This window comes from Macrobrachium nipponense, chromosome 1 (assembly GCF_015104395.2).
Source record: "Macrobrachium nipponense isolate FS-2020 chromosome 1, ASM1510439v2, whole genome shotgun sequence".
NCBI classification, from domain to species: Eukaryota; Metazoa; Arthropoda; class Malacostraca; order Decapoda; family Palaemonidae; genus Macrobrachium; species Macrobrachium nipponense.
Window position 1 is genome coordinate 65,694,720 of NC_087200.1, and position 19,318 is coordinate 65,714,037.

The 19,318-nt window shown below is 36.3% G+C and overlaps 1 protein-coding gene across 2 annotated transcripts in view; it reads left to right on the forward strand.

Annotated features, from left to right (window-relative positions):
- The window catches only part of LOC135219372 (protein eyes shut-like), a 325,712-nt gene extending 310,466 nt beyond the window's left edge, over positions 1-15,246 (forward strand). For both annotated transcript variants that reach the window (XM_064256088.1, XM_064256089.1), the window contains exons 6-12: positions 331-502; positions 3,048-3,170; positions 6,758-6,818; positions 7,535-7,665; positions 8,780-8,840; positions 10,425-10,555; positions 10,862-15,246. In XM_064256088.1, the coding sequence (XP_064112158.1) occupies positions 331-502; positions 3,048-3,170; positions 6,758-6,818; positions 7,535-7,665; positions 8,780-8,840; positions 10,425-10,555; positions 10,862-12,048 (1,866 nt within the window). In that variant the 3' untranslated portion in view covers positions 12,049-15,246. The remainder of the gene's footprint in view (positions 1-330; positions 503-3,047; positions 3,171-6,757; positions 6,819-7,534; positions 7,666-8,779; positions 8,841-10,424; positions 10,556-10,861) is intronic.
- The last annotated feature ends 4,072 nt before the right edge of the window (positions 15,247-19,318 follow it).

A 19,318-nucleotide genomic window follows, 5' to 3' on the forward strand; every position in this document is an offset into this window, starting at 1 on the left:
TGCACGGATTCATACGTAAGTCTGTATTTATCTATCTCACTTTCCGTATAGATATTGATATTCCACTATTTAACCAATGTTACCATTCATTTTGAGATCATTGTTTTAACTGAATGCTTATCTTAATTAAAAGCTAATATTATGACCTTCCCAGATTTCAGTTTTGGAAATTTTATAATATTTGAAAAGTTGAAAAATACTTTTTTCTTATTAATGACTGTATTGATCAATTTAAGCTTCCATTGATGTTATATTCTGCGTTTACTGTTTTTATATGAACGTCATCAAACATAAGCGTTCACTTACCTATTGTTTATTTTTTCTCTGCAGAGTTGTGAGGATCTCGGGGATAAAAACAGCCACTACATTTGCGACGACAAGGGCCAGATTCGATGTCTGGCTGGATGGAGCGGAGACCGCTGTGACATCCCAAAATGTGCCGAAGGATGTCATCCCATCCATGGCTTTTGCACAGCGCCCGGCGAATGCCGCTGCTCACTAGGTAAGATCCGAGAAACTTGAGTCAAGGATCCTCTTAAAAGCCAGCGCCTGTAACGTCACGAAGGCTGGGAATAAATAAGGGCTTTCAGATATATGAATAAATAAAATTGAATGTGGAAAAAATCCGTCTTAATAAGTGTGTATGCTTATTAAATGCATATGAATACATGTAAAAGATAGAATTTTAAAAACTGTATAAAGTTGTGCACGAGTTTGGAAAAGGAAACTCAAAAGCGTCGTTTTACTAAGGGATTTAAATCCTCCTCTAGGGATCAGAGAAAGAGATGGCGTTGTTCCAAGAGGTAATGAGACTGTAGAAAGAAAGTCTTGTGGAAGAGTATTCAGCTAGAAGCTTGATTACTAACTATTTTATGTGTGTGTGTATGTGTCTGTGTGTGTGTTGTAAAGCTTCGTGTGAGATCATTATCAATCAACCACAATCTAAAGTTCCTGGATAACCCGTTACGGGAACAGCCACAAAGACGTTCTTCCAAATCAAATAAAGATGAAGCGACGTCGTATCTTGTGTAATGCGGTTACTGCATGTCTCCTTGTCATGCAGGGGTGTTGTTGCAGTAATTAGCTGTATCTTATTGCATGCCGTAATCATAGGAAGTAATACACTGCACTGCTGTGCAATGATGACCGATATGGAAGTGCAACAGTTCTACTTTCGGTGATTGTCTGAATGAGAAAGCTAAAATGATGAGAAGCATTTTCTACCGATAAGTATTCACTAAGAGCAAATATACAAGACTAATACGACGATGTATGATATTATGGTGAGACAGCATCCAAGTTGAAAATAGTCCACTAGATTAGCAATAATCTTGTTTCTGCTTTCACATCTGTTTTGTCTGTGTGTTTGCTTACTTGTTAACGTGTTATAAACTGTCTGATGGATTTTCCATTTTTTGTCTATACGCTCTATTACTGTGCATTATTTCTTATTTTTTTCCCACAGATGTACAGCAGCCTACATCTCCTTTTATGGGTTACCAAAGTCAAAGCTTGTGTTAAAGGCAAATGGAACAAGTTGGGACTCAGATGTCGTGGTTGTTTTAGCCATAAATTGAGATCTAAAAGAGCCTCTCGCTCCCCAGAGGCAATAATTGGACGGATATTTAACGATAGGTGGAATGGGAGGAATTCAATTTTTAGACCGAAATTTACATTTCTTATAAGTCTATGGACAGTGAATTCATGATTATATTAATGGTTATACTTATCAACGTAACTCTCCAAAATAAGAAACTGTTGATGCTCATGCCTTAGACTGGGACATGAAAAAATTGTGAAAGATGAAAAGGCAATATATATATATATATATATATATATATATATATATATATATATATATATATATGTATATATATATATATATATATATATATATATATATATATATATATATATATATATATTTGATGGGGGTTGGTGTTTATGTTATTGTCAGCAGATTTGCCTCTTTACATTTAAGAATTAGATTGGGAAGAACATGGAAGGGTGAAAGAATAGATATCGTCGGTTCCAAATCACGTTGAAATGTACACTCTTATAATCTTTGTTGTCTTTCAGGTTTACACTTCATGAGGAGTCTCATAAATCTGTGGTAGTCGTAATACACTTCTTATCTCTTGTTATGGTGTTCATTATCAGTATTGAAAATATTTGGCTCCCACAAAACACAGGGGTGTTTAAATCAAGTTTTTTAAAAGTTTATTGTTATGATTCTCGCCAAACCAGAAACCCAGTGATATCTTTCCGCCTCTGAATTTTACTTTAGATTGAATTTAACGATAATCAAGATCTACTGACAAGTACACACCAATCTTTGCATGGTGTGTCCTTGCAATTTTGTCGTCACCTCGTAACCATTCTAATAATACTCTTATTTTTCCATTTCGATCTTGTATCGTAGGACGATTAAATACCAATCTTTATATGCTGTGTAAATGCAATTTTGGCCCTAAGGTAACAGTGGGAGTCGTAAGCGGATTAAAAAGTCAGTCATTATGGTTGTCATCTCGTAGCCATTCCAATGAAACTCCTTTTTTGAATTGCGATCTTATACCCTAGGGGGAATAAAGTGGGCATTCCTTCATAGTGACATCATCTTTATGTAGTATCGATTATTATTGATAGTAATTACATGTATGGATGACATGACACAAAGTAAAGATCTTAGAAGATTGTCTGCAATTGCCTAAATAAGGAGAATCATAAAATCCCATTTGTATTTCATAAAAGAGGGAAAACTCTTAATTTCTCAGGTTTTTGTACGTTTTCACTTTTTTCTGTATCATCCAAAGTGTTTCATTCCGAAACTCATTTCCCTTTTTATGTTGTTATTGTCTCCTGTATATATGCTTTTCAGATCGTGTTCAATTAACTTATTTCTTACTGTTTTTCTCTGCGAGGTCAGTTACCGCCTGTTTATCAGATTTCATGTGTTATATAATTTTATTATCGTCTTTTCATGGATTTCTTTCATGTCGTCTTTTATTTTTTATGTTCTGCTCTTTCATTCACCACCTGCTTTTCAGGCTGGCATGGCGAAAAGTGTACTGAATGCACTCCGCTCCCAGGCTGCCAAAACGGCTACTGCAATTCCACCAGCTTCGAGTGCATCTGCCATGCAGGATGGGAGGGCCTCTTCTGCTCGCAGCGTAAGACTTTCTTCCATTTTTTTGAAAAAAGAAAATCAAATTATAAAACGGTATGACCGGGACTTCCGTAGATTTCTTAAAGGGCAAACTATCGGCGACAACTTAGAGGACTCTCGGATAATGCAAAACTAATTGAGTTATCTCCGGATCCGAATGAAATCTTCGAGAATGAGGATGATGGCACGATTTGGTTGACATTTATCACCTAAATCTTGGAAGTCGCTTTGTCTAATTTTCAGCAAACGAAAATAGGCTATTTTAGCTCGCAATGTTAACAGCAGTGTATCGTAAACTGGAACGAGACTTGTACCGAATCAATCACAAAATCGAATTAACTATGAGGGGTGCATTATCCCACCCCTCACAAAACCTTATTGAAATCCATCATTGGCCCTTTAAGATAACGCGTGGGCAATTATTAACTAATAATCGTAGAGAGGAGACAGACATGGTTGGTGAATGTATAATCTGCGGCCAGCTTCATAGGCGGCAGAAGCAGCAACCACTGAAACCAGCATCTTAGTGAAACTGGTCACACAGCGCAGGAGTGGCTCTGAGTCTCATGAATTCCACTCTTCCTAAGAGGCGATGGAAGAAGGGGACTCCTCCAGTGTAATTACCTTTCTCCTTTTGGTGCACCATTACAATGTTCGGGGTTGTGTAGCAACTCGGCCCTATTCAGTGAAAAGGATACTTGGCAACTGGCTATTGCTATCAGCTGCAGTATGAAAACTACAATACTTTAAAAGAGACGAGAGGTCGTATATGTCATTTTTAAGAAAAGATTGGTACAATAGATTTGCTTTGATAATCTAGATGAAAGATGAATTTCTATGGGAGATTTACTTTAGCATTCTGTAGTTTGATGACCCAAAAGATATCTTCTTTGAAGATTATTTTACTTCAGTGCTGAAGAAAGGGGCCAGAGATAAATCTAACCCAAAAGTCACATGTAACGCTGATTTTAATCTCGTCCTTTTGACGCTTAATTTTCGTTTGCTTTGTTTTAACACAGCATGAAGTACAAAAATTCTACTTTTTAAACTAAGACCAAAAGGAACAGTAACTTCACAGTTGATGAATAAAGTAAAATGTGGCTTATCGCAGCTTTACCCCGCCAAGACTTTGTAGACCTGAAGCAGAGATTGAATCGTTCCAGCCAAAAGCAGGCATCTTTCTTTCTTCAAGGCAGAACTAATGTAGGTTACAGTCAGCCAAGTGCTTCACTTAATGCGATCCATTATAAATAAATAAATATATATATATATATATATATATATATATATATATATATATATATATATATATATATATGTATACATATATATATAGTATATATACATATATACACACATATATATATATATATATATATATATTATATATATATATATATATATATATATATATATATATATATATATATATATATATATATATATATATATATATATATATATATATATTATATCTATATATATATATATATATATATATATATATATATATACACACTAGTTCTGTTCCAGAGGTAATTGATAGAATTCTGTACATACAGAAGCCCACACATGATAGACCTAGGCGGTTTCTGAAACTGAAAATTGTCAAGACCTATTCAAGTTATTTAAGGAAAGCATCCCCCCTAAATTATTTTGCTATCAGTTAAGAAAAGGTGTTGTTGCGTTTTGATAAGTATCGCTATCAGTTAAAAGATGGTGTTGTTTGGATAACTTTGATAAGTCTCACTATTAGTTAATGGATGGAGCTGCGTTGTTGTTATAAGTATCGCTATCAGTTAAAGGATGGGGTTGTTGCGTTGCTTTGATAAACATCGCTATCAGTTAGGGGACGTTGTTGGGAACCTTTCTCTATTCGTACCACTTAACCAAGATGTCAATCCTCGGCTACAAGACGCCAAAAGATGTGCCCGTGTGACATCACCTTTAGGAACGTTATTAGTACCAAAAAGAGGGATTATAACAGGAGAAAAAGGGGACATTCTTTAGGAATGTCCTTCTGAAAGGAAATTATTATAAAAAGAACTAACGATGAAAGATTGAAGCTGAACAGCAACCGTCAAATTTTGCTAAATTCGACAAGCAAATATAACAAATATCCAAACGCTCGCAGATCGTGTTCAAAACGGCAGGAGAAGGTTACTTGAAAAAAGAAAAAAAATAAGAGAGGCATAAACCAGTTGGCATAGTTTTGCCCGGTTGCGGTCTTTACCTAAATTTACATTTACCCATCGTGATTGTATACCTCTTTCATTCTGAGAAAAAATTTCAGAAGATAAATAGATTCATTATTCCCTTCCCTACTCCCTTTGCTTTAATGGACCTGGGCTAGAAGTGAACAGTAGGTAATACATCCCATTGGCTTTATCAAAAAAGGGGCTAATTAATGTTGCAATCACAACGTTATCTGAGATACTTTGGCGATAAACGCATTCAGTATGGTCATCGTAATTAGCTCTCGGCCTCATCAAAAAAGAATATCATGAGAAGCCACGATAAAGAATGACGGCAAGAATCGTGTCTTTTTCTCGAAATATTATTTCCCGAGTTGCAGTACCTGTGAGTCATCCAGGACCTCGGGTCCTTCGTGATTGGCCCTTGATGGATTACTCTTGTCGTCTTGTACTCGGCCCCACCATTAGAATTTACTTTTGCCTAAACACACTTTTTAATGGACCTTGGCAGCCGCTGATTTTGCAACTGAGGTCAAAGCCCAGCCTTTTTACCTGATAATATCTCTTGGAAATGCTTAGTAGGAGTAGTAGTAGTAGTAGTACTAGTAGAGAGTGGAGAGGGTGGGCGAGTTACACTTGGAATACAGTGTGACTCTCTCTCTCTCTCTCTCTCTCTCTCTCTCTCTCTCTCTCTCTCCTGCTTTTTCTTCTTCGTCACAGTATAGTTTTAGCTTACCCTTTTATAATATTCCTCCCTTCCAGTTTTGCAAGATAAAGACTGCTAAATATAATCGTTTGGTTATTCCTTCTTTCCCATTCATGCCTGTCTTCCCAAATGGTTTTTGGGTTATTTTAATGATGAATTTTACTCCATTTCATGGAATTACTTCGAGCCTATAACCATTTTGTCAGCTTACATTGCCTCTAACACTCGGAGGGTCCTGCAGCGTTGAACCTTCCAGTTTAAAACTGATTATTTTGAAACCGAGGCTTTTAAAACTTGAAGCCTTTGAATCAGATTTTCGTGAAAGTATCACAAGAGATTAAAAAATATCTTGTTTTTTATATTTCGTCACGTCGTTTGGTATATATAAGATTATATTTATTTTTACTTCCTTGCCCCAAAGTATTTCGAAACTAATTTTCACAGTCGTTTATACCCTTAAGTAATTCATTTCAAATTTGTCTAAGAAAAATGCTTGTAAACAATTTTGTCTTTGATTTGATTCTGTGTGTAACAGTCTTTGATATCCTTAAGTAATCATTTTCCAACTTGTGTAAGAAAAATGCTTGTAAACAATTTTTGTCTTGGATTTGATTCTGTGCAGCTTAACTCATTTCCTTGACGTGAATATCTGAAAGGAATCGGCGTCTCATTCCATAATTTCCTTTGCAGCCACATGTCGCGACGGTTGTCACATAACAAGGGGCTACTGCGAAAGGCCTGGCGAATGCAAGTGAGTACACACATCGCAAGATTATTTCTTCTTGGGTCATTATTATTATAATTATTATTATTATTATTATTATTATTATCATCATCCAAAATGTGTACCTATTCATTTACGAAAGTCCTAAACGGTCTTTAACTTGTTAAGAATAAAGCTTCGTGAGATTGGAATGCCTTGATGTAAATGTTAAAATCCTGGGAGAATATGTATGTTTGGTACAGTATACGTTTATAATGATAGTATACTAATATATTATATATATATTATATATATATATAATATATACATAAATAATTAATATTAATGTGTGGTGTTGTGTGTGGGTGTGTGTGTGTGTGGTGGTGTGTGTGGTGTGTGTGCGCGGGAGCACTCACGATTTTGCATTCGAACAACGAGCACAAAAATTACATACTGTGCACACACACACTGTAGTTTGTAAGCTTTGTATTGATCATGAGCTCTAGTGCAGGTAAATTGCGGATTTGGACGTTCATAGACAACGATAAAAACAAGGAAACGAGCCAAGCTAATATATGATAGAGATAATTGAAAATTCAGGTATTATTGTCGTGCTGGTATCGTAGTAACCTGCATGTCCAGAATAGTAAGGAATTCGCAGATGATGGAAAATGTATTGAGAGAGAGAGAGAGAGAGAGAGAGAGAGAGAGAGAGAGAGAGAGAGAGAGAGAGATTGGTCTGTTATAGAACTCCATACTTGCAGATGCCGCATCGGGTGGGGCGGTCCCACGTGTGAGGAGTGCAAGCCCCTTCCAGGCTGTGTTCACGGGAACTGCACAAAACCTCTGGAGTGCAGATGCGAGCCTGGATGGACGGGGCTTTTCTGTCAGGAACGTAAGTGGCCGCTTCTCTTGCAGCTTTTAGAAATTGTGAAGATATTCACTTCTTGGATACGTCATTTCTGTATTCGAGTTTTGAAGAATTCTCAGACTGAAATGTAACGGAAATATTAAACCCAAACCATAATAAGATTTGTTTTAAGGGACTCACGTTTTCAAAAGTTACAATCTGCAGGCATTTGGCATGAAGAACCAATCTTAAATTTAAAACAATATCATTAGACTTACGTATTGTAAACTGGTTTATGTAAGACATAAAAGACATAATTGAAGACTCACTTTCTTGTACAATCACTTTCGCTATGGTTTAAATTACCATAATGGTAAGAATGCTTAAATTGTGCCACATAACGATATCGTAGCTAGTAAAAGTAAGAAATGTTTTGCAAAGCTCTAATGACAATTGAAGTTTTCCCCAATTCCCGATTCCTTATGAATGTGAAATTAATGTTTATAGCTGTACAACTGCCACGTTTCATTTTGTCAGAATCGTGGGAATTTCCGTAGACTTTCGTCTCAGGAAAAAACAAGTAAAAAATGCGGCGAAGTTTCTTCAGCCGCAGCCCATGAAACTTTCAGCTAAAGGCCGATGGAGGCCTGTTGTTTTTGGCATCTATAGCTGTGCCAGACGCACGATCATGGGTAACTTTACCCTTAAATAAGATAAAAACTACTGAGTCTAGATGGCTACAATTTGGTATGTTTGATGATTGGAGGGTGGATGATCAACATACCAATTTGCAGCCCTCCAGGCTCCGTAGTTTTTAAGATCTGAGGGCGCATGGACAGACAAAAAGTCATCTCAATAGTTTGCTTTTACAGAAAACTAAAGTGGAATCAATAATTCTCAGTGGCTGGTCAGCTAGAATTAACAGCAATTCTTGAAATGCTATGCATCGGCCATGCAAAATTTTAAATAGATGTTTTATTTATTTGTGTAATTCCATCGATAAATCAAACCGAAGTATTTGCTATAATGTTAAATACTTTCTCTTTTCCTTTTGCAATTAGATAAATTCCTTTTTGCTTTAGGTTTTATACAGTACGACATTACTGATATTTGTTCTTTTATATATTCTACATACAATCTTCCTTGTCTTTTCTTACAGCTGTCTGCAGTGATAATTGTAATAAAGATCACGGATCATGTACTAAGCCGGGAGAGTGTCGGTAAGTTATTATTATTATCATTATTATTATCAACATCGTTGCAGCCCTGATTCAAAGAGCAGAATGCTATAAGCCCACGGGCAGAATTGTTATCATATTTAACATATGGTAAAAAAAAATCTTATTTGTAATGAAATAGCCTTTTTTTCCTGGATTCATTATAGGCAGAGAGTATAATAATAGAATGTATGTTGAATAAGATAATTTAGATTATATCATTTTTGCATTTGGTTCTTTTGCAATACAATATAAATTTTTTATTTCAACTGCCCTACACACACGTTCACTCATTACACACCACACACACACCACACACACACACAGATATATATATATAATATATATATAATATATCTATATATATATATAATATATATATATATATATATAGATATAGATATAAGAGATATATATATATATATATATATATATATATAATATATAGAGCGCTCCTTAGTCAAAAGAAATATGCCAGTCCTCTATACTAACCTTACAAAGGAGTGCTACGCAGACGTGTGGCTCTCTCAGTCTACTCCCATATATGTAACCCTCGAGTTCTAAGCAGTGCACAACTTACGAATAAAGAATGATTTAACGATAAATTTTGCCTCATCAGATACTGCCGTCTTAAAAACAGGAAGAGCTGTGCGCAGTACAATAAACAAAATAACCCGTTGGTAGCGATTAACCATACTTTTTGCCATGGGGCATGTTTTATGGTGTTCGTTGCTTCAGTATTTTGCAGTTTGGTCTCATTTACCTTCATATGAATAGATTATCTCAATTCACAAATAAGGCTACATGAAGGCATAACGCTGTGTCACACGGTAGATTGTTAATGTATGAAGACGAAACAGATAGTTACAATAAATAGGCACATTCTTCCTTCAGTGGTTAATGCAATTGTTTATTAATTTCAACGTTGCTTCTGAAAAGAAATTCTTCCATTTTTCGTAGAACTAGCCATAGACATTAGCCAGTGTGATACGGGCCTAACCGTGTTTTAAGCGGACAGGTAAATATTTTCAAAACTCTTTTATTGTGTTGACGTCATTTGCATTGCATTCAGCAGCCACTGGAAGCTTAGTATGCAGCACTCTTCCAGCGTAAAAGTGCCAATTCTTAACAATTAATCCTCGACCATTAGACCTCAGTTGTTAGTGGTAGATAACTAAAAATACCCAGTAAAATATGTTATCCATTGTAGTTTGGTAGTTGTATCATTCATAAAATTGGCGCACGAAGCTTCACATACAATAATAATTATTTATTCATATTGCAGTTAGAATTGCCCCAGTGCGAAAAGCATTGTAAACAAATATAAAATGACAAAGCCACCCGAACAATTTTTTTAAAGGTGATGATAAAACAGTTTAAAATAGTTTTATTTAATACGGATATTAAGTTTTAGTCAATTATGTTTACTGCATAGCAGGATATTATTTGATATGTCCTGTCGATTGCGACATGCCATATCTCAACAAGTATGTTGCATTGATTTCCTCCTACGCTATGAATTCTAGATGGAGCAGTAAGTAGTTGTGTTCTAGATTTTGAAGCTCTGACAAACTGGTATAATTTCAGGTGTGATGTAGGCTGGTTTGGCGAAACATGTGACAGATGCTTCCCGTATCCCGGCTGTAAAAACGGATTGTGCAAAAACCCCTGGGAATGTATTTGTAATCCTGGATGGAAGGGCATGCTGTGTGATGAACGTAAGTTCATATATCAAAGTTGTTTGAGATGACCTCATTTTCTTGCTAAATTTTCATTTGACGTGAGTATTGGCACCTTGTAAAACAAATCTGGTATGAAAGGAAACATCATTTTTCAGGTTACTGTAACCATTGAAAAGAAAGCTTATGAAAAAAAGAATAAATGGCCGTTTTAAAAGATGACGTTTTGTTATGAACAGACTCAATTCCAATAGAATGAACTTTTTAGTTAGAAAATGATCAGATCTCAAAATTTTGCAGTGTTTTCATATTGTTTTCTCACTGATATCTCTATTATATTTTCAGCTGATGATGGTGCTGGTAACTGCATTAACAACCCAGGAGCATGTCTCAATGGTGGCACTTGTATAGATGTCCCAAACACTGGAAACTTCACTTGCTCCTGCCCATCGTTGTTTACAGGCCAAAGATGTGATTATCTGGCAGAATTCGCCATTGACTCTGACTTTGATCCATTGGAACCGACGAACTCCCCATCGCAAATTCAAATAGTAACTACAGATAGCAATTCATCCACTGGATCTTTTGACCTAAGTCTGACTGGGGAAAGGCCTGATAGGTCCAAGAGACCCCGCAATGAATTAACAAAGGATGAACGACGAATTATTCTGCAGAATAGCGCGAGAATACTCTTTCGGCAACCAAAGCTTGTTTCGAAAGAGAAAGAAGAACCTGAGAGCCCCTCATTCAAAGTCATCGAAAGGAAACTCTTGCCTTTACCTGTATTCCTGCCGCGTGTCAGTGAAATTATTCCTGGAGACGAAGGCCCTACTCGCATCTTGAAATCTGTCACAAAGCAACCCACTCCTATCCTGGTTCTTGAGCCTCGCAGTGATAGTGACAATATTGTCTTTAAAGATTCCATCTCTCAGGAACCAGAAAGCCCAAGGAGAAATCAAATTGATGAAAATCGTCGATTCATTAGGCATCAAGAAGGGAGCCCAGACTTTATTCCAGGAGTAGACGATGTTCCATCTACAGAATCCGCTAGAAGTCCTCAGTCTATTATTCACCCCAGCAACAGGATAGTTAAGGTGTCCAGGCTCGGTGATCAGTCTCTAGAAATAAGTGCCCATGCTACTGCTCTCCCTAGACCCAACCCAATCAGTCCCGGAACTCTCAGAACACGATTTATTCCAGTTCAGCAGACTGGAGCAAGTAGTAAGCATGAAGCCCAGCCACTGAATAGAACTTCGGCTTTGAGCACTGAAAAATCAGTTACCATCAAAGTTCAAAATTCCAGCTCCACAGAGAAACCAGCAGTACCACAGGCTCAGTCACGGTCATCAGAATGGTTGTCTTCTGAATCTTTAACAGAAGACGATGTTATTGCTGAGGGCAGCGAAGGAATCCAGACCTACTACGAAGAAAATTCTAATGGACGTGTCCACATTGGAGACGTTAGAGGTGTAGATGATGCTGCTCCCCATGAAGAAATTTATGAAGCTTTCATTGAACTAAAGAAAGTTTGACTTACTTTTTTGTAATGACGCATATGTAAGTTCCGTAAATTTACTCTCAGAAGGTTTAGTCATATCTTGTTATGCCCTAAAACATTGTTTGGAGAGTATGACATCACAGCTATGTTATGTACAACATGGAAGATACTATAATAACTTGAATCCTAGTTAATAAGCATCGTGTAAGTATAAGTGTATATAAAGTTTTGCATATAGACATGTTACATACTGATTGTGTTAAGCTCTACAATGCTGAGGATATGACAACAGACATGCATAGACCCTTCTGAACTGCATAAGCTACGTGGTTGCTCTGTGGCTGACATGTGATATAGTCTTAAATCGCTCAAGAATAACTAATGACGAAAGAGGAGTTGCTAAGGAGGATAAACACTTCTATTAGACAGCCTTTTGATTAGCTCTGGCATCAGTGGAGACTGGTTTTAAAGAGATGTCGGCTAGAAATGTACCTCCTTATGTCTACGACCCAGGATATATTGTCAGTATTTTTTGAGCCTAGTTTGTGGCATAACTGCTTCATACTCTCTGGACTCGACTTTTATGGAACGGGACGTTAAACGTTTCTCTTCTCAAAAATCGATCCTTGGCTATACACAGACCGTACCTGTTTGGAGGAGAGGTGCCATATCCTCTCCTATTTAATCTGTAAGGATATCTGTCTCTCTATCTGTCTTCAGCTGATATCACATAGTGGACAACTTACCTATAGATTTATGAAACTTAGGTTTTCATGCTAAGGGCATGTTTAATAAACTCAAAATGACTGTCGTTTCTGACCCAAGTTTCGGTTCATTTGAGTGTACACGAGACATTTTTCAGTGACTGGATAAGACTTACTAATTTATGTAAAATAATTATTATTTTTCAACTTCAGAACAGTCAGGTGACTGAAATTTTATGATAGGTAAGCATGAATGCTTGTGAAAATCTTAAGATGGTGGTATATTACAGTTAGAAGGATAAACAGTACTGAATCACACTGAAATGTTGGCAATAATGGAAAGTCTGGGAAGGTGTCGTATTCATTAAACATTGAAAGGAAATTGTATAATGGCTGTAAACATAGAAGGCGAGGCGATAGATTGTTTGCAATTGGATATGAGAAAGTGAACAGACATTTATCCAAAAGAAAAATTATTATTTTTGCGAATAGCAACGGACCATAGGCCATTTGAAACAGATCAGATTCTTACATAGAAATCTGATCTGTTTCAAATGGTCTATGGTCTGTGGTTATTCGCAAAAATAATACTTTTTCTTTTGGATAAATTTCTGTTCACTTTTTTTTTATGTCCCACTGCAACCAGTCTATTTTTTGCCTCTCAATTATGTAACTGACTTGTCGTACCAACACCATATTGCCTTCTCTACTGTTTACAGCCATTTTACAATTACCTTTCAATCTTTAATGAATATGACACCTTCGCCGACTTTGCCATTATTGCCAAGAATCAAACTCTATGGATGGCATATTGATAAGTAGCTAGAATCTTAGGTATAAATTCAGAACTACTGCAAATTAAGGAATTAGTAATATAGGTGGTTCTGCAGAAAAGAAATTGAATAACGAACAGAAGTGGTGTCAGACCTTTCACCAGATAACCCAATCTTGGTAAGTTTACCGAAGTCTTTTCCCTAAAGTGAGTGTTGTGAGTTGACCCTAAGTATCCCATGTTTCCTTAATTATAGTAGTTTATTATAACGTGCGTAGATTCTACTTGACAAGGCTCACTTTCTCAGGGAAAGGGAAGCTGCTAAATAAATTCATATAGTTTCATCAGTGTCTCGTGGAATATACTTTATTTCAGTACTTAAATTGCTATTCGATCCCCATGTACGTCAGATACAAGAATTTAGTTTTGAATGAACAAATTTATGACATTATAAAGTGCTTGAAGTAGCTGCCCAGTAATCAGTCTTGTTCAGAAATTTGCTCCTGTAAACAGATTGTGCAAGTCAGTGCAAGATTTCATTATGTGACCTTCCTCCTTTGACTTTAAAATTGCACTGCGTAGTCGACTAAGGGTTCTTTATGACTTTCTTCTTTTCTAAAGTTACTGGAAACAGTAGTTGCTCACAACATTTCAAGTCCCTGTATAGTTCTAATTTTATATCTGTAGCGATCTACTAATTATCCGTATCATTTAACTTTGTCAGACATCAGTTTTCACAGAGCTTTCAGCTAAGTTAGTTTCTCCTTTCCATCCAATATCTTTCTCCTGTCTGTTCTACAAAACTCTCACTACTACACCAAGTCGCCTTCCGTTTGGTTTTATTCTGCTTTATGATGCCTCAATTTTAAACGACTTCTGAAGCACTGGACATGAGGTTAACAAGCATTCAGCCTTCACATTTAATGGCTCTGACTGTGATGCAGTCATTGAAGCCGTTCGCCTTCCTCCTCAGTCCTTTAATTTATCTCCTAATTTATCTTTGTCTTCTTAATTTATCATGTTTACGCGTCTGTGGCTTTCGAGATAAGTTTTTCAGTCACGCTGAAAGCTGTACTTCACCCACTTTCTTGACACTATGATTTTTTAGTTTCCATTTTACCTCATTAGTGTTGCTATTTGTGTTCTCCTTAAACTATTTTTAGGCTATTAGTGATCAACCTGTAGGAACTTAAGATAACAAAGCATACATATGCCTACTATATCTATCCTCAAGCGTATCTGTATATAGACAAGTACACACACACTCATATGTATATATACGTGTGTATAAAAATGAACACCTCACCACAAGCGAAATGTGCCCTCCCTCCCTTTTGACGAGGAAGATCCTCAATCAGGATTTGTGTGTTTCTTGTCATCTCTTAAAAGAGTCTGTGCCTACTTTTTAGAGCTACTCATTTAGTAGTGTAGGATACTGGTTTGAAGCTTCCATTTCTAAATGTAGACTTACCAAATGCTATGAAACTCGTATGTCTGCATGCACATGAGCATTTGTATGTGTGTGTACTGTGTACGTGTGTGTGTGTGTGTGTTAAGAGACAGAGAGAGAGAGAGAGATAATGCACAGGATGGTAGCGACAACGCCCATAATTTAGCTTTAAGTGAGATTTCACTCTAGTTGTATTTTATGTAAAGTTTTAAAGTTTCTCTGTAAATAGATATTTTAAGTCTTCTGTAGCAAAATGGGATAGTATTTATAATGTGGGCATAAACAATAAAAAAATATTTTATATTTTTCATGCGTTTTCTTTGTCCTTTTTTGTCCAATATCTTCAGAAAAGATGTGTATGTCCGTTGACTAATACTCTTTGTACATTCACCTCGTGTTTATTGTGATAAATGAATTTCTTGTCAGTATCAATGTAAGTAATGCTGTTGTCGAATTATAGTAATTTGTGCGCTTTTTTATGCCTTATAAAGTAAGGACTAGTGGCTAATAATTTTCGTATATTTTCAGAAAAATGCGAATACATAACATTAAACGCTTTCCAAGTCTTGTTTTCAAGGTGGTCCGGAACTCTTGACATTATGTGGATGTCCTAGGGACATGTAGTGTATGTGCCACACAGTAGCACTTGCTAGATTCCTTATTGTAACGTTTTAGGTGAAGTCTAGATATTTTGGGACTCCATCCAGTTTGCCTTCCTTCCTGAACATCCCGACTTCGCTTGCAAAATGGATGTAGTAGTCAATAACGAATTTTCAAAAAGCTGATATTGATCTTTTAATTGGAATTAACCTAAGTTTTGGACATTTTAAGTAGAAACAAAGAAACTTCATCAAGTTTTCCTTGAAAACTGAAAAATCATGAAGAGTTGTTCACCATAAGGGAAGCAAAGAAATTTCCAACATCTAGCATAAACGCACTTTTGCTGCAATCAACATACCACATTCATTACAAGGGACGAATCCTATGATCAGTTGCAAATGTAGTAAAAGTTCTCCATTTATGAAGAACAGGAAGATTGTCATGGTGTTTGTATGGCTTGCAATTTTATGAGCTAAGGTCTGGAAGAAGAATTCAAGACATATGAAAAAACAACTCTACAGACACTAGAAAGGGATGCCTGGTCAGAGCAGACTGAGAAGAGTTACACCAAGGCTCAAGTTTCGTTTCGCTTGTAATGACAACAAATCAATTATACACAGAGTTTGAAGATGTTCTGTTTTTTCCACTTCTGGATACACTTCTTCAATTGCACTTTAATATTTAATTGAGTGAAGACAAGAAAGGAAAAATGCTAAAGCTACCCCATAGCGTAATTTGAAAGGAGGAAACTTGACAACAAGTTTAATTTTGAATATTATCTGCAAACTCTGCAGCTTTGAAGAAGTAGATAGCAAACTTTTGACAGGTTTCAGAAGAAAGAATAATCTAAAATCTTCCTTTCATTGTTTTAATGAAAACAATGTCCTGATTGTCATCCAGCAACGTATGAGTTGCCTAAGATTTTACGATGCTTTCAGTAACGGCAGAAACTATAAAGTACTGCTTTTCCAAGTTCAAATAGTTAAGTATACCGAGCTTGTGTTGAGAGAGAGAGAGAGAAAACTCCGATATCGTGCTTCTTGGCAAGTAGAAAAAGTCATACTCGTTGATAATCAAGAAGTGGGAAACGTTGGCAAGCACTTCCCCAACAGGGGAGGACTATTAGGCCGTGTGTATTTTTGCTTCCGTATTCCTCATTGTTTGTATATATGACGGAATGTAATTTTTGTATCTGTACTTCCCTGATAAAAGTCAATAATTATCTTTTCCCTTTGCGTGCTGTGGCCAACGTATGAAATAGCTTGCAATGTATATCTATGAATCTTTAATTTATCGTTTCATAGTGTTCTGTGCTTAAATGTGTATACTGCAGAGTACTGTAATTTACTTCAGCAGTGGCGGACTGGGTCTAAAAATTCTGGTTGGCAAGTGACTACGTACTATAATAGAGTTTACACGACAAATACGTAAAATATTTGAAAATGCATATGTGGAAACGGATGTCAAATTAATTGAACGTTTATTTTTCGCTAATGAGAGCAAACCAGTAATGAAATTTTTCATGGTCTTATGTGTTAGGGACCTACTTGCCATCGGGCACGCTGATAACACCAAGTATTTATTTTCTTCACATTTTTTTATTCACATTTAAGCAACTTTGATATAATTCAAGGTAATTCACCAAAAGTCGTGCTAGGACTTCTCTGCGTGTAACATAATTCGAATGGTATCGTGAATTCTATACTAACTTTTCTGGATGCCTGGGCTACGTAGTCACTGGACCAACGTACTTTGTGACGGTTGTTCCATTGGTTAGGTTTTTGTAATAAAAATAAAATCCCCTTTTAATTCCATCCCTAACTTCTGAGAGTATTCTGTCATGTTATTTTCATCTTCCACAGAACAAAATGCCACTCTTGAATGAACACTGAAAGTTATGCTGAAACTAAAGAACATAAACACCTATTAAATGAAAATGGAGGAATCATTTATATAGTAAATGACATAAGTTCAGCAACTTAAGACCTCATAAGCTGAAGCTTATGTGTTCTTAAGACTATTATCACACAGATTGTTTCGTAGATTTACTGTACATGAAACAGAAGAGCTCTACCTAGCACTCAGCAGCCTGAGAGATATCGACCCAGCTCAGAAGAATGATAATGATGATATGCTAATCTGCGAGATAAGAAGTGTCCACTAACTCTGAGGCAAAAACTAGAATAAGGATGATAGAGGAAGTAACCAACTTTACTAGAGTCAAACATAAACCATTCCATGATGTGTAAAGTCATATCCCTGCTGAATAAAACGAAAGCACTTATCCTCTCGAACTGTTTTATCTACCAAATGGTCTTGAGTTGTTCTCTATATCCAGACAAGATGACAACACAATGGGCGACCAAGAGATCTAACGTGCGTTTCTTCACTGTTTTCGATTTTGTAGACACGATAAGACTCGTGAACAATCTCTAGCTTTCTGGAAACATAACAAGATATATTTGTCAGGTCCCAATAAAAAAAATAGATAAGAAAAATAATTTGTAACATAATTTTGTCTAATAAACGTAAGGAATATAGTAAAGAGTGACAGAAAGTTTTCTCGGTGAATGTTAGAAATACCAGTTTATCTTAAAAAAGAGATTGAGAAAAGACTCCTACATCTACTTATCGCTTTCGTCATAATTTATCAGGTTGCGGAGTAAACCCCTACAACCTATACCCCTTCCTTTGTATCCATTGACCTCTATATCTGTCTCTTGTGGCTGGGCTTTACTACCTCTTCATCACTTTTTTGCCCGTGATAGATTCCACGGCATGAGTCCCTAAACTTCACCAAGAGGACTCTGCAGACGAAAATCAAGTTGCTGGTGACTGGTGTTCCTGAAGGAAGTTCTTACTAACACTACGTTTTCGTTAATTATTTCGAGAATTTGTGTTACCGACGCATTAATCCTGATAATGGCGATGAATACGTCATATGTCACTTCAAATTCATGGGTGTGCAGGAGTTTGGATTATTATTGCTATCTTAGAGCTGTCCCTCAGTCATCCCTGTGTCAAGAAACTGTTAGCAAGCACCACAAGAAGAAAAAAAAACCCGGCTTATTTCTCTCCAATAGACGAGCCTAAACTCCATTGATTTTTTTTCTTTATGTTGTCACCGTAATCATATGTTTGTCCTCTAACAGATTTTTATCAACCTTACGTCATCAACCATCTAGTTCCTGTTGCATCATACACATGTACAAAAGCAATAAGTGCATTATGTACAGTATTTTGTATACCTTCGCTGCAATCCAACAAACTGAATCGCAACGTCCTATTGTTCTTTATTTGGCACATCAGAAAAGATATATGAACTAATGAATATTTTCATATTTTTTGTGTGTTAAATTCTCAATTTACTTCTAATTAAGGTATCCGATGCAATCTTTTGAATCAGCACGTTCTGCATTTTCAAGGTGAGATGATGGATATGAGCATTTTTGTGTTTGAAAATATAACCATGCGTTGTGAAGAGATAGTCATGCATGAAGTGACAAAGCTGTTCATAGACATTTCGCTAGAACTGCTGCTGTTTAGCATTGCTGAATTATTTGCAACAAGGAATGTTTAGCTATACAGCAGTCCCTCCTTAGCCATGGCAGACACAATCCAAAACCTAGCGAAAACGGGGAAGACAGTGAACCATATGCAAACCTGTTGTAAAGCCGTTGGTCCCGTTGCTGAATAACCACTGGTTCCATGCAACGTAAAAGCACCATACAGACAGACAGACAAATTGTGCACACATACTCTGTATACTAAAGTATAA